This window comes from Phragmites australis, chromosome 18 (genome assembly GCF_958298935.1).
Source record: "Phragmites australis chromosome 18, lpPhrAust1.1, whole genome shotgun sequence".
NCBI classification, from domain to species: Eukaryota; Viridiplantae; Streptophyta; class Magnoliopsida; order Poales; family Poaceae; genus Phragmites; species Phragmites australis.
In genome coordinates, this window is record NC_084938.1 from 28,565,182 (window position 1) to 28,580,895 (window position 15,714).

At 45.4% G+C, this 15,714-nt stretch overlaps 3 protein-coding genes across 4 annotated transcripts; 1 reads left to right on the forward strand and 2 right to left on the reverse strand.

Moving 5' to 3' along the window:
• The first annotated feature begins 121 nt into the window (after window positions 1-121).
• LOC133898730 (protein PROTON GRADIENT REGULATION 5, chloroplastic-like) lies at window positions 122-935 on the forward strand. Its single transcript, XM_062339416.1, has 2 exons — window positions 122-649; window positions 728-935. Exons 1-2 carry the CDS (start codon window positions 371-373, stop codon window positions 830-832), a joined length of 384 nt encoding a protein of 127 aa, XP_062195400.1. The 5' UTR covers window positions 122-370; the 3' UTR covers window positions 833-935.
• A 46-nt stretch (window positions 936-981) lies between these two features.
• Window positions 982-5,034, reverse strand: LOC133898685 (exocyst complex component EXO84B-like). The gene is made up of 7 exons (XM_062339356.1): window positions 4,855-5,034; window positions 4,625-4,722; window positions 3,459-4,527; window positions 2,907-3,377; window positions 2,586-2,768; window positions 2,291-2,445; window positions 982-2,150 (listed from the first exon to the last, which is right to left on the reverse strand). Exons 1-7 carry the CDS (start codon window positions 5,032-5,034, stop codon window positions 1,217-1,219), a joined length of 3,090 nt encoding a protein of 1,029 aa, XP_062195340.1. The 3' UTR covers window positions 982-1,216.
• Window positions 5,035-10,727: 5,693 nt separating this feature from the next.
• LOC133899681 (peroxisomal membrane protein PMP22-like) lies at window positions 10,728-14,421 on the reverse strand. Of its 2 annotated transcripts, XM_062340718.1 has the most exons (7): window positions 14,276-14,421; window positions 13,973-14,185; window positions 13,156-13,257; window positions 12,942-13,017; window positions 11,463-11,533; window positions 11,235-11,320; window positions 10,728-11,126 (listed from the first exon to the last, which is right to left on the reverse strand). In XM_062340718.1, the coding sequence occupies exons 2-7, from the start codon at window positions 14,141-14,143 to the stop codon at window positions 11,069-11,071; spliced, it is 564 nt and encodes a 187-aa protein (XP_062196702.1). In that variant the 5' UTR covers window positions 14,144-14,185; window positions 14,276-14,421; the 3' UTR covers window positions 10,728-11,068. The 2 variants fall into 2 exon arrangements, with proteins under 2 accessions (XP_062196702.1, XP_062196701.1); XM_062340717.1 differs by lacking the exon at window positions 14,276-14,421 and having other exon boundaries at window positions 13,973-14,269.
• Window positions 14,422-15,714: the final 1,293 nt, after the last annotated feature.

The window sequence follows — 15,714 nt, forward strand, 5'->3', positions numbered from 1 at the left end:
AGGGACCTGCACTGCAGAGAGTAGCTGTGCATGTCGTGGCAGCAGGGAATAGGCTATGCTTTCCTGCCCAGAAACGCCTCATCTGCTCGTTGCTCAAACCAAACATCTGGCAGGCATCACGGCTCTTCGGCTTGCCGGTCAGTCAGTCTGTCGGTTTCAAGTGACAAAAGCATCCATCTAAGCTGACAAAGAGATCGATTTGGTGGCGGAGAGAGCAGCAGGCCGTGATCCACTCGAGTCTGCGGCCGGCGTGGCTCCCTCGCCATCACAACTCGTCCATCTTCCTTTCCTACATTCTTACTCCCACCACTTGTCTCCTCTCAATCTCGCTTCCTCTCCGACGTTGTTGTCTAAGCTAGCAAGGTAGGACATGGCTGCCGCTGTGTCCTTCTCCGCGGCCTCCCGGCTGAGAGCTCTTCCCACGTGGTCCAGCTCCGTGTCCTGCGACGACCACTCCACCCTGGCCATGTCGGTGCCGGCGCCGGCGCGCCCCCGTTCGGCGCGACCGCTACGGTCGCCTGCGCGGATGATGGGCAACGTGAACGCGGGGAAGGGGCTGTTCGCGCCGCTCGTGGTGGTGGCGCGCAACATCATCGGCCGCAAGCGCTTCAACCAGTTCAGGGGGAAGGCCATCGCGCTACACTCCCAGGTGCGTGGCTGCCCTTCTTTGTATGGCCGGATTGCCGAGTTGTTGTCATCAGCCACTAACCGAACCGGCTCGATTCAGGTCATCACCGAGTTCTGCAAGACCATCGGCGCCGACTCGAAGCAGAGGCAGGGCCTGATCCGCATCGCCAAGAAGAACGGAGAGAAGCTCGGATTCCTTGCCTGACGTGTGATGCTGCTCCCATTTTCTAAAGCTTTATTGTTATTATTATTATTGAATATGTAGTACGATGATTACTATGATATGGTTAAGTGATGCATGCATGATACCTTCCTTGGTCCAAAACTCCAAATCCATCAAGCATAGCTAGCTAGCTAGCAGTGGCCTACAGACTGCTACATGATGAGTACATGAAATGTGAGCTTCATTCAGTTTCTCCTTCACCGATCAAGCTTCCTTCCTTCCTTCCTGTTGCTTCTCACTCACGTTTGCATACGTTTGCTGTGCAGATCGACCAAAATCTTTAAGCAACATTTCATCCAAAGCACATATATATGCAGCCATCCGTGCGACAAATCTGAGGATTATTTAACAGAGTACATTGCATGTTCACTGCCATCTGGGCCTGCTGCTTCTGCTCACGGCTTCCCTCCTTTTTCTGCTCCAAGTAGTCGAACCAGCACCCTTCTCTGCTGCTGCTGCTGCTGCAGGACGAGTGGTACTTGCCTGCCGCCACTCCTGCTCTGCTGACCACCGCCTCCTTCGCCAAGCAGATCCTCGTGCGGTCAGCATGAACTCGCACTCCGGCGAGGTGGTGAACGAGCAACTGCTGTCGTCGTGACCATTACGGACCCCCTCTTGCGGGTGTGGGATATCATCATCACAGCATGGAGATGGCCCGGATGGAGCTGCTTCAACCTCTATGGCATCATCATCATGGCACGTCGCCCCTGCTGAACTCTCCGAGCCACCGCCTCCTAATCCACTCTCATGATCAGCTTGTGCATTCTCGTCACCTCCACCCCGATGATCCTTGCCATGGACATCTAAGATGGCGACGTCCTTCCCCACCTCATCAGTCTCAGGGTGGTCTGAAGCCATCTTCTGTTCGCCATCGGTTTCTGAAGATCCAGGTGCAGCTTGGCTGCTGCCCATGCCCAGCTTCAGCTTCTCCGATGACATGCCATCTTCCGTTGCACTGCCATCGTCATCCTCGATGCTTAGGAACTCGTCGCTGGACTTGCCGCCGTCGCAAGCTCCGCTTTCACGATCCTCAGGTACTTCCACATCTGAAATACGACTATCCAGCATGTCCTTCTGCTCTGAAGAACTCGCGATACTATCATGATCAAATTGGTCATCCATCTCCTCTCCTCCTTGGCCATTCCTTGCCGTATCGAATTCCCCAGCGTCGACAACATCTCCATTCTGAGCGTTCGCTTCTTCACGTGGACTGGACCTGATTGCTTCAGCCCCCATTAGCACTTCCACTGCATGTTTTGCAGCATCAGTAGCCCAGCCCCAGCCCTTCTCACGGACGCCACTGCAGTTTTTTTTTTCATAGCAAAATACAGGGTAAAAGTGGAGTAAGAGTACCGTGCATTGCCACGCCGCCCGCAACAGTACAGTGGTAATATAACTAGCATAGGGAAATAGAGCTCCCACAGCATGGCACTTGGTTACCTGTTCATAGTATCATGTTCCAAAGAGGAAGCCACCTTTTCCTCTGCTTTCCTAAGCAAGTCCAATGCACTGGTTCTGATGTTCTCAGAGGAGAAACCACCAAGTTGCGCAAATTCTAAGAGAAAATGAACATCTAGCTGGATCTGCGTACAGAGTAAACATTAGCCAAGACAAGACTAGCACACATAGCAATCTGTAGTGCATCACTACAATCTGTTTAATCGTTGTCCATCAAGAGATTTTCTACTGAAAATCATTGAGTACTAGAGAGAACCAGTGAAACGGAATAATTAACCTGTCGAAAAAGTGTGTCCCTGGGAACACCTTGGGCGTGATGGATCCAGGAGTCTAGGTTGTTAGAGAGCCAGAAAATCATACCCTCCATCAACTCCTGCAGCAGTTTCTTCATTGTCCCGTCCTTGCCGGTTAAGATGGTACCATACAGATTATTCAGTTGCGTCAACCGTAGGAACAGCACCTATTAATTGTTGAAACATGTTAGTGAACGCTTTCCTTTTTTTTTTCTGAATAAATAACAAAAAAGGCGATATTATATTTCTGGAAGATGAAGAATAGGCCGAATGGAGCTAGGAGGAAATGGTGTACCGTTCGTTACCTGGAAAGCAAAAGAAGGCATCATGCCCTGTGGTGAACTAGGTATTCCTTCACCGAGGCTGGCTGTAGATTTGGTTTGTATACTTAACATAGTGTCTCGTATAAACTGCTGGCAGAAACAAGTCCATACTTGCCCAGCCGCTTCTTTAATCAACAAGATCAAACTGTTGAGTTCTCTTTGCGTCGAAAAATCGGCAACGGAAGGTAATGCTGCTCCATCTGACATTTGATTGCTCTTGAAGACGCCATGAGCAATGATCGGAAACAAGGATACCAATGTCGTGCAATTGATTAAGATGGAGAGCTGCCACATGTATTGCTGATCTCTAGTAGTATTTTGGAGAGCAACCTCCTTTCTGGGGATGAGCTCTACAACGGAGTGCATATACTCCCTGAATAGCTCTGCAAGAAGTTGCAGGACTGAATTGTTCATCCGAAGATCTAACAACGGGTGGACGTCCTCCACAACCTCCTGTCACAAAATTAAAATAATATAAGGAGCCAAAGAATGAGGTGGAATTTGAGCAAAGGAATTGTCTGTAAATTACACTACCTGTATGAGGGTGATAAGCTTCCTTCCACTGGTTGTGAGCAGGCAGTGCTCAATCTGCAGCAGTCCTGCAGCAGCGGCAGGTGATCTGAGTATTCCTGAGATGAGGAACCTACCTAGCACCCAGGCGTCAGAAGCGACGAACAATCGAATGACCTCCTTTAGATGCCTGGCATACATGGTCAGGACCTCTCGCAGACAAGGCACGATGAGGTCAACCAAATCGTGCTCGGAGACGATGTCGAGAGGCCTCAGCAAGGAAGAGTAGGAGAGGGTGCACTTTGCAGCTTCCAGTGCCAGGACTAAACTCTGGCCAGCTTCAGATTGTGATACAGATTTCACAAACTCGGAGAATGCGATGCTCAAGTCCTCCATCTCTTCCCTTGCCCACCGGATGAGGTCGGGGGTGTAGGGAGACGGATGCCCGTGCAGCGCGACGAAGCTTCTTGACGCCTGAAGAATGGAGGAAAAGACCATGCACGCGAGCTCCTTGATGTAGTTGCTGCTGCTTTGGGTGTGAGATGGAGGAGAGCAGCGCATCTCCTCGACGCCGCGAACAACGCTTGAACGGTAGAATTTGAAGAGCAGGTGGTTGGCTCGCTCAGCGTCGCCGAGCTTGCAGAGGCCGGAGAGCGCCTTAAGGAGCTCGGCTCGTGGCGTCCGCGGGTTGTCGGCGACGGAAGCGAAGCCGTCGGCGACCCTTGCCTTCCTAGAAGACAACGCGCACATGCTCGACGCGATCGCTTCGGCTTGATCAGCAGTAGTGATCTGCTGCATCCTCTGCAGTGCTTGGCCTTGCACTTCCAGGAGCTGCAGGGCTTGGTCCATCCGGTGCTCGGATAGAAGCACATCCAGTTCCAGCTCGTCCTCATGACCTGCTGCAAGTACTGGAACGACTGCATCGATATCGGCCTCCTCCTTGGAATTGGATCTACCATCACTCTGCGCTCCTAGTAACAGCGACGACGAGTACAAGTTGTTGCTGAGATGCTGGATGAGCCGCCTGTGTGCTGTGACCTGTCGTTTCAGATGATGAACGTCCTTGTCCAAATCACCAATTTCGTGGAACATCCTGACCGGATCGATATGCATGCAATATATTAAGCAGATCGTGAGATCCGATCCGATTCGGCCCATCCGATGCTAACAACATAGCATAGTAGACGTACCTTAGGAAGGATAGGTAGCTTAGATAGACGTTACTACGGAAGTCTTGCTCTGAGGCCTTCTTGATTTCCAGGAGCTCAGAGCACAAGTGCTGTATGCCCTGAATGAATCAATGAAGACAGCCAGAAATTCGATGTATCTTAGCTTGGGCTATATAAAAGCAGAATCATGCATGGCCATTTAATTTACGGCATGTAGTAATGTGTGTGTGTGTGTGTGTGTGTAATGAGACCTTTGCAGTCATGGAGTGGAGTCCCAGGTGCAGGCGGTGGTCCTCCTCCTCCTCCTCTTCCGCGGCGCTGTCAGCTGCTGCTGTTCCACCGCCGTTGCTGCTTCTGCTGCCATCGTCATGGTCGTCGTCGACGTAGTCCTCCGCCTCTATGATTCCGCGGCGGTGCCTCAAAGACGCCATGTGTGCTGATAGATGGATGGATGCCTTGGTGAACTCACACCGCTAGCTAGGCAGGTAGCAGCTAGTCGATGAGATCAGAACACTATATATATATATATATAGAGAGAGAGAGTTTGCTTTGCTCTCATCCCTCCGATGACGACGACGACTACTATGATATGAGAACGAAAGAGAGAGAGTTGACAGGAGGGAGGCGGAGTATTCGATCCATCTCTAGTTCTTGTGTCTTCCCTGCCCCTGCCGGCCATCGATCACCATCAGAGGCCGGCCGGACGTACAGCCGGCTTCATATAGAAACACGGTAGAAACACTAGTACACTGTACTAATTGTTGGGCAACCACACGGCCGATGCTGCCCCAACACGTGCCCGAAAGCAAATTCTGTTAGGCCTTTGAAAGAAAAACATTCATCTGTATTATACATTTTAAATCTAAAGATTTACGTGTTTGTGTGCAGACGTGATGAAAAACACATATCATATGGAGACATATGTCTACGTGTAATATCCATTCTATTAGATTTCACTCGATGGTCAGAAAAAAATATTCTTAATTTGTATGATCAGCGAGATCAACTTTGCAAATGTGTGGTTACGGGTAGATAATAGATACACATACGACCACTTCGAGGATGCGTCTATTAATACTATAAAGTATCAAAATATGCCAGAAAGTGACTGAATAGTATCACAAATATCCCCCTAGATTCGGTCCAGGAATACAAGGATTTCATCTTATATCTTGAAGGTAGACGGTCTTATTTTCCCGGTAGCACATACAGGGCATATAAAATCTACACGATTCGGAAAACTCTTTACATTTATGCCATGACCTTGTGAGTTAGTGACCAGGATGACCTAATCTATCATTCCATAAAAAGAATAATTCTGCACTACGAAACACAATTTTTAAGGTAGTAAACATTTCAGGTACTTTAATACGAGTGTAGCATAAGCCACTGCTCATAGAGGAAAAAATTTCTAGTATCCATGCTTAGTGATGAGTAGGTGCTCCCTACCATCTTATTCATCAGTTTGTATATGGAATCCGTTAGAGCGAATATCTTTAAAACTTAAGAGATTTCTTACAAATTCAGGGTACAACAATACTTCTTAGATGTACAAAGTAGTTTCTATAGGCAGCATGATTGTGACTTTTTCAGAATCTACTATACATTTATCACCACCAGTGATTGTCATCACTTCTCCATAGCTATTTTTGATAGACTAAAAATACATATTTTCCCTTAAGATGGTGTTTGTGGTTCCACTATGCATAAAACACACTTCCTCTATACGGACGCCACACATATTCTATTAAATACCGAAAAATATTATTTGTAGCTAAGCTCACTCTTCTAGAGCTTACATTTATTCGATCAATCCTTCTAAATTCAGCAACTAAATGGATGGCTAATTACTTTAATCCTAGATAGAGTCTGCAAAATATCCGGCCACTTCTTCTTCAGTGGTTTTCTTTTCCGCTTCATCCTTCATGGCATCTTCTATGGCAGTGGAGGATGGCAAAGTAGAGGACTCTGCATCCTTCATTGGGAGGTCTTTTACAGTTAGTGTGGCAGCATCATCAACTTTCATGTGAGATGCTTCCCTTTCATCTACGGCTACTTTGTCCACCTCCATCCCCACTGCAATGGTGAGGGGTGCTTCTGGCTGCTCATTTTTCTTCTTTCGGTATGCTTCCACAACATGCTTTGTTATTTTATAGATTCGGGACCAATAGCCTCAAACACCGCACTTATAGCATGACTGATTCTGCTCACCATATGACTTGACTTCTTTCTTTGTCTTGCCATTATCATCACCAAATTTAACTTTGTTTGCCACCACTTTCCTTCCTCCCTTCCCTCGCTTCTGATTGCGGTTCTTGCGTGCTTTGAAAGAGCTATAATTGACTTCAAGGCCACTGCTCTACCCTTGCGGTTGGGATAAGAAATTCTTATTTATGACTTCATCATGAACTTCATAAAGCTACAACACATCATAAGTTCAGAATACTTTTTGTATTTTGATTGACAGTGATTGCGTGCGGATTCTGTCGCATTCGGGTGGAAAATAGAGAGAGTTTTCCTAATTTTCTCCTCTTCTGTGATCTCTTTCCCCATAGAGACACAGAATTGAGCAAATGTGGTGCAGCATGGAGCTGTACTTTATGATATGCTTGTAGTCACAGAAACAGAGCCGAACCCATTTTTGCTCTGCAAGAGACTTCATGGTGTACTTAAGACGTTCAAAATGCTCCTGCAGTGCGTCCTATAGTGCCTTAGTGCTGGTAATTGCCATGCACTCATCTTTCAAAGTAGGGAAGAGATGATGGCAGAGAAAATGAAGTGCCTGATCATTTTCATCCTTCGTGGAAACCATAGCACTACTTATTCCTAGACCAATGGCAGCGTAAAGCTATTTTCGCTCTAAGTACAATTTGGACATCCGATACCCAAGTGAGATAGTTGCGGCCATCTACACTCGGCTCAGCGAACTCCTTGTTCGTAATGCCAGCCATTTACATACTCAAATGGCTCAAGTATTACTACTAGTAAAATTGCATCTTGTTGCTAAATAGGGTTGCTGCAAATTTTTGATATTTTTTATGCTATTATATGAATATTACTGAATTTAAACACATAATAGATAATTTAAACAGTAATAATAACATAGAAATAAATACTGTATAATTGCAAAAACTGATGCAAAATTCAAATTATGGAGGCACTTCTATGCAAAAATAGAGCATCTCGATAATTCTCAGAACAACCAAGGGCCTAAATACAAAAATACATAGACTATGCTCAATTAATAGAAAATCGAGGGGGCTAAAAGTAAAATTGTAGATTTTTCTTTATTTTCACCGGATTTCATCCCGTACTAGGCCAGTTTGCTAGCTTGGTTCGGCCTAGCCCATTTGGCCCGCATACCTCATATACAAGGGGCAGCTAGGGTTTGAAAATCCTAGCCACCACTTAGACCGGCGGCGGCCCGGCCACATGCGGGCAACGCAGGGTGTGACTGCGGCTTCCGATCGGGTGAATGCAAGCACGGGACGACATCGCTTCGGGCAGCGCGTGGTGGTGTGGCTGGTGCAGGGCAGTGCCGGCAAGGCTGCTGTAGGGCGGCGTCGGTGAGGCTGGTGTGGCACAACGGTGGTGTCTCGTGAAGGCCTGTAGTGGTCGGTGCCGGCAAGACTCTGGGTGGCGGCGTGGCACACCGATGGGGCTGCAGTGGCGCGTACTTTTGGCTACGATGAGGCATGCGGCGACACCGCTTCAAGCGGCGCAGCTACACGGCATGGTCGGCTATGGCTTTGATGCTACTTCAGGCGCATGGCAAGCGGCGGGCTACAAGCAGCCAACGCGGCACGCGGTGGCACGGCATTTGGTGGCACAGCATCGGGTGGTGGCACACAGCGGGCTGCAGGCGGCCGGCATAGCTCAACATCAGGTGGCGGTGCACGACAGGTTGTAGGCAGCCGTCGCAGGACGCGGTGGCATCGCTTTGGGCTGCGTAGATGGAAGGAGTCCACTGGCTTCCATGTCGGCGGTATACCTCCCTCTTTTTTCGATATGTGGCGGTGGCCATCAAGCCACCATGTTTTGTCCACGGGGTGGCCGTCGGATTTTGGTCGGCGGTGTGGTGGTGGCTGCGGGGCCCACCAGTCCTGCTATGCCATGTGCAGATCCGACGATGCTATGCCGTGTACTGTTCATGCTAGATGCTATGTTATTCATGCTACTGCTACTGTTCATGTTATTCACGTAGATGTACAGATCCGAAGCAAAAACATTAGTAGCTAAGGAACATACTGAATCAATCGTACCTTTTAATTCTTGCGAATAGATTCGTGCCATGTAAGATATATAGGCTAGGCCATAAACTGCCCGCTTGACGACGATGTCAATATAGTGCAGATTCGTTCTGCTAGTTTGGTCTTCGGTAGAGTTTCGTACTGATAACGTTTTGAGGAACTACTGTCACCAAGTGTAGTTCAGCGATCCCTCGAGAAAATAATTGTAAAAGAAGACACAGTGTAGAGAAAAACCTTCATATTCTTTATCCATCTGTGTTCTATAATAAGAGATTCTGTCCTATGTATATAGTGTTAAAAAATTTTAAGAGATAGAATTGAATCTTTTAAAAAGATCAGGATGGAACCACATTCAGTTATAAAACTACAGATTTCCTAATAGGATAGGTCAAACATCTCACAAAATATATATTCTCCGAATTTGGTCCCTGCAGGTAGAATCAAAAATAGAATTTCTTGTCGGGTGGTTGTTATTTCAAATACCGACCACCCGACCACCAGGGTGATCTTCATTTTCGGGTGATAAATACCAGAATTAATTCTTGGAGCTTCAAAACAGATTGAATAGTATTTGACGAAATTTTCAGAGGTTTATTCGGTCTCTAGAGAGAGAAACGAAATGGAAATTTTTTTGCCCGGGACCACCCCGGGCGATCCCAATTTGCTTGCTTCACAGGGGCGCTAAAATCCCAGAAATATTCTTGGAGATTTTAAAAAGATCGATTAATCGTCTCACAAAATTTCAGAGCATGATTCAATCTGTGAAGGGACAAATAAAAAAGATAAATCTTTGCCGGGGCGGACGGTATTTCGGACACCGACCACCCGGGTGACCACGATTCGGCGGCGATTCAGGGGCGCTAAAATCGCAGAAAATTTCTTGGATATGTGTAATACATCGATGAAGGATCTAACAAAGTTTCAGAGTGTGATTCGATCTATAGATTGAGAAATAAAAAGTAGAAATCTGGACCAGCTGCATAGGACTGGGTCGGGAACCGAAGCAACGACCGGGCCTGTTCAGTTTAACCAAGTTGAGCTGACCCACAGGGACCAAGTTAATCTGCAGTTGGATGTATGTGCTCCATCTTTTACATGTTCTGATTTGTAAGAAAAACGCATACATTTCAAGAAGCAGACATAGCAATTTGTCAATCAAAACTCTAAAAACAACTTCTCAATCTCGCGGCGAGAACCAGCGCTGCGGTTGTGTGAGCCACCAAAGACGAAGCATCCATCAGACCATCACGTTCTTGGGTTCTTGCTGATCTTGCCCTTGGTCCATCCCGGCTTGGGTTGGCGAGCAAGAGAAGAGGCGCTCATAGCTGATCGAGCTCGAGTACGTCCAACATTGCTTGGCTCTTCTTCTCTTGAGAATTTTTTATAACCCGACTGGGACTGTCACTAGTGAAAACAAGTGATGCCCCTCCTGCATACAGTTGAAAGCCAGTTGCTCTATATCATTCTCTTAAAACTAGCAAGGTATTTCATGCAAATAGTGTTGCTAGCTTCGCTGTAATATTTTATCATAATAATTTTTAATTAAAATTTAATCTCTTTTTATTATTAATTTTATTTTATTTGGACTATCTATTTAAATATTTTGCTTCCCAAATCATATGGAAATAGAAAAGCTAATTTTCCATTTTTAATTCTAAATTTAACTATTTATTAATCGTATTTGATATGGACTCTTTGATTTAATCTGAACCGCGAGTGGTTTATACTATTTTCTTTTTCTCAATTAACGTAGTAATTTTCCAACTTTAAGAGAGCGAATATAATGGCTCTTTTATACTCAAATAATAATACTATAATAGAAGATAGATTGATAGATTGCATAGAGATATTGGTGCGTATATATATGTGTCCAGTTTCATCAACGCAATGCGACGTAACCCATCGCATTTCCATCATTACTAATTAATCATAGGGTTTAAGAGTACATACATATATTGTCCGTTCACATACAAACAAGAGCGTCCATTCTTTGTGCACAAACCGTGTTCTACTGGAAGTACAGACGGATGACACCGACAAACGGAGCAAACTACTCGCAGCAAACAACATAATTCAATTCCTGCGGGAATAGGAACCATAAAAAGGAAATTCGGCACTTGGCCTACATATCTATCCATCGTTTTTCTCTCAAACGGCAATACAGATCGATGATGGCATCTGCTCTAAGTTTGATCCGTAGCATATATAGCTCCTTTCATGCCTTCTTAGTATTAGCGATGGATCTTGCTGCTTTTAGGTTCAAAAATACCGCCCTGTAATGTTTAACCAAACCAAACCAAAAATAATCAGGCATTAATTAATTATCACAAGCCAAAACGACAGAACAATATGTAGTAGCACAAGCTTTACAAAGGGATCACCAGCAGGACGCGACGAAGCTGTGGAAAAGAACTCGGAGCTGGAGTGGCATGTATTCATAGTTGATCCAACTTACTATTGGCCAGAACTGCAGACAGTTACCCTCAGATATGTCACGCAAGGGACATGGACAAAATTCGATACTTCTATGCATGGAAGCATCATTTTCACCCGTCTACCAATCGTATAATATATCAAAAAAATGTATAAGAGACGTAGAGGCAAGATACCTTCCAAGCTGTCAATTGGACAGATGCATAGTCCTTCTTCACCTTGCTCTTTACTTGTCCAAATGGTCTCCCTGGAATTTGTGAAATTGCAAAGAGTGATCAATTGCATATTCTAACGTGACAAGAACCGGCGGCCTCTCAGGCCACAAAGTTACTGTGGCTACTGTTTATGGTCGCTGATAGGCGACCTTTCTCTCCCCGCAATTTTGTTTTCGCGGATGGGTGATGCTGCCATGTTACGCCCTTCCAGACCCTTCCGGTGATGTCCGGCTCCTACCCTCCTTGCGGTTATCGATGGAAGCAGCAGCGCGCGCTAGGCAGCACGATGGCGCCTGAGGGGGTGACTCCTTCACCAGATCTCCATCCTCCCGAGCCGCTTCCCCAACCGGAGCTCCTACGTGTCTGTCTTCCTTCATGCTTGCCGAGCACCACCTCCACCTTACCGACGTACTCCAGACCGCAAGATCTCCCCGACCGAGCCATGGTGACTCCTGAGCATTGCGCGCCCCTTCCCTCCCTTCTTCCCTCGCCACAACGCCTTGTCGCCGTTGACCCGACGCCGCCGCAGAGCTAGCCACCGCCGTGCATGTCGCCACCGGTGGCTCAAATGGAATCCGCATGTCGTGCTGAAGCTCATGGTATCCCTCCCCGGCTAAGCTCCGCCGCCGTTCGCCGTCGGCGAGCGGTCAAACCTCAGGTCAAACCGTAGTCCCCCCTCGGGTCGATTTTGACCCAGGTCAAACATTTTGACCTAGTCCAGTGGGTCCTAGACCCACCGATCCAGACATAGTTAGGTGGATCCAGGTAAAAAAGTATTTTAGGGTATTTTGATTTTCGAGAAATACCAGAAAATACCAAAAGGAATATTAGTTGTATTGATAAATCAACTAAAATAATCTAACATGCATAGAAAAATATCTAAAGCTCAAAAATATGAAACCAATTTTATTAGGTTTGTATTACTGTCGTCTACATGTTAAAATTATGTGCATGTATGAAAGCGCTATTGTTTTCCCTATAATTAAGTAAATGTGTTCAATATTGATAAATTTATAAGTAAATACTGAGATGTCCAAAATTGGTGAACCCGAATTTGTTAGTCTTCTTTTGTCATGCTTTATACAACGAAATGCACGACGGGCATGGGGTAGCGCGCCTTTCATCACCCGTGGAGAGAAAGAGATAGCAGAGCATGCCAGCGAAAGAATGGACACCAGATATTCCAGCCACATTCACAAGGATCTTCGTAATAAAGTGTCAATTGGATACTGAAAATATACACATATGCACCATTGGCGCTTTCTCAAGGAGGAAAAGAACTCTGTATAGTGTGCCAATATGTGCAGTTTGTCTCTCAGGTGATTTTTTTCCCCTTTTGATAGTAGCTGGATCCGGTTTGACAGAGGAAGAAACTTAAACGATAGACGGAAACATTATGGATATACACAATGAACTTTGCAGTGGAAACTATATATTTACCTTCAACCACCAGACCATAATACATCATAAACATCATGTTGTTCCATGGAGATGCGGTCAGCTGCTCCGCTAAGACCTACAGATAGGGGAAAAAAGAGCTGCCTTACATATGATGGTCCTTCAAGTTAGGACTTTGGAATAAAAATGTATACGTTGTATATGGGATAACATGATGATTCCTCAGGAAAGGCGACAAGAGAGAACAGTTACGTGCCTTCTTGGCTGTAGTTTCTTTTCCTTTCTTTGCCTTGAAAAACCTATCCATAAGCTTATGGAGGAAATGTCCAAAGGGTCCGGCATATGCGAATCCATATAGCTGTTTTGCATAACCAATTAGTGAGAATAAGGATCAGAAACATACCAGCCAACCTAGCTACTTGGAGCAGAGTTCCTGATATGAGAAGCATCACATTGCTATCAACCTCTTTTGTTTGTATTGTACATCGATCAATCATGTGCATTCCTTTGTTTTTTTTTTCTTTTACTAGACTAGTACCATGCATGCTTTTGTTGAGAAGCGTAAGTGGCTGCTCGCTAGGCACTCCACTTACTTCACACAGTAGTATATATGATCCAATCAACCTTAAGATGTAGTAATGCTTGAGTTGATATGATAAATTCACAGGAAAACACTCCGCTACTACTGTAATGTCCGGAAGAACAATGAGCTGGCTGATTTGATTTTGACTGGGTACTTAAAGCCAAAGCCAAAAAAAAAGGCAAAATTGCCGTGGTATCACTAAATCCGAACCGGTTTGCTCTAATTTTTTCCCGATGGTCTCGTCTTCAACCTCTCGCTCTGCTCGTCTCTATGCTTCACGTCCCTCTCCTCTCCTCTATGCGCTGCGCCTCCTCCCTTCATCACCGGTGGATGCAAAATCTGACGGTGGAATGCTAGACGGAGGAAGAGATGAGCCGTTACCAGTACTACGATACGAGAGCAATTTGGCAAAAAAAAAAAAACCCTGAAATGAATGAAACGAAAAAAAGAAAAGAAAAGAAAGCGCAGGGGCAAGAATCAAGCGACGCACCGCGATCAGGAGGAGCCTCCTGAGCTGGAGCTTGGTGGCGCCGGAGATCTTCTGGGCGACGGCGTCGCTGCACCCGGCCAGGACGCCGGAGGTGATGGCCTTGGTGCGCAGCGGGTGGGTCTGCAGCTGTCTCATGTACGCCTGTCCCGCCATCGCCACCACCTCAGACATCTTGGATCTTCTCTTGGCCTCTCCCTCCCCTCCGGTGCCTGTCTGTCGAGCCGATCCACCAAGTCAACCGGAGAAGAATCAGTCAGATCAGAATCAGATGGGGATTCCTTAATTAATCTAACAAATTCTGACCGGGCAGCTGCTGGGTAGGTGGCAGTGAGTTACTCCTATCCTACTAGCGAGCGCTCTTCTTCTTCCGTCACAATACTGTTACTAACCCATGTTCAGCTCAGCTCAGCCGAGGAAGAAATTCTACAATAATTTTGTTTCATTTTAAACTAATTTTAAGAATTTGTACTATAACCTTCCTATTTAAAGGTCTTAAGATGGATGAGAACGGTCTCCTTGAATAAAAATCTAGCAAGCAACACGCCTTTTGAAACATTAAGCACAAGCCTGTGTAGGGTCCGCTCAATATGTATTCTTCAACGCCCACTTGAATCATCTCTAATTATATTTCTTTTATTTGTTTTATCTCTGATTCATTTTTCTGTTTTCATACCTTTTATTTTTCCTTATCCACAACCGTTTCACTTTGAAGAGATTCGTGAAAAGAATTATGAAATAATCCTAGGTGGAGAGAATGAGAAAAAAATTTCTTTGTGAAGAAAACCTATTGAAGCGTCGAAGTAAACGAGAAACCCTTCGTAAAGAAAAACTGTTAAAGATAGCTACGTGATACTCTCTCGAGTTGTTTGTTCCCTACGTCTACCTCGTGAACAGTAAGAAAAGTTGGATTGGGAACAAAACTAGATACCACAAAATCAGGGAATTGTTTCCACTTCAACTCTTGTGAACTTAGCTTTTAACAATCAATCTTTTAGATTGCAACAATCTCACAATCTATTGTCTATCAGCTTCTCTCAACTTATGATTAGTAAAAAGATAAACTATCCATTGATGTTGGGGTGGAATTAGTGATGCTACTTTCGGCTGCTGTGTTTTATGTTGTCTCGCACTTGTCCAAGACAGCATCCGTATTTGCTGTTGAACCTTATTTCACTGTGCCTCGTTTGCATTTGCTGGCTTCCGGTAAATTGGTCTTTCTTGTGTCGCTGCCTCTTCATATTACCCAACTTGGAGCAGTCCGACAGGGTGCACTTGCTGTTATTCCAATTAAGGTTGGAAACTTGCATTGAAGGAACTTGCTGTTTATTCTCCTTTTTGTTGGGTTTAAGGGTATCATTATGAAGAAGAATGATATCTTGACTGTCCGCAATGGAGGCAAGACCCTCTCCATAGAATCCACAAATGTTGACTTTTTCATGCGATTGAAATAGGAAAAGACCAAAAATGAATGAACTGAAACAGGACACCAAACAATTGATGGCATTATAGATTTTTGATATACACAATAGCAATCTAACTCATCAGAATTCAGATAAACAAACATCCATTAGCTTTCGAATTCTCAGCTTTCTACAATACAGCTTTCTATAATACAGAATCTGCAAGCTGTTTTTCAAAATACATAGCGAAAACAAACAAAATCTAACTCGAAAACAAGAAGCTTAGGGGCCGTTTGGTAGAGCTCTGATTCTGTGGTGAGAGTGATTCTGTGGTGGAAGTAG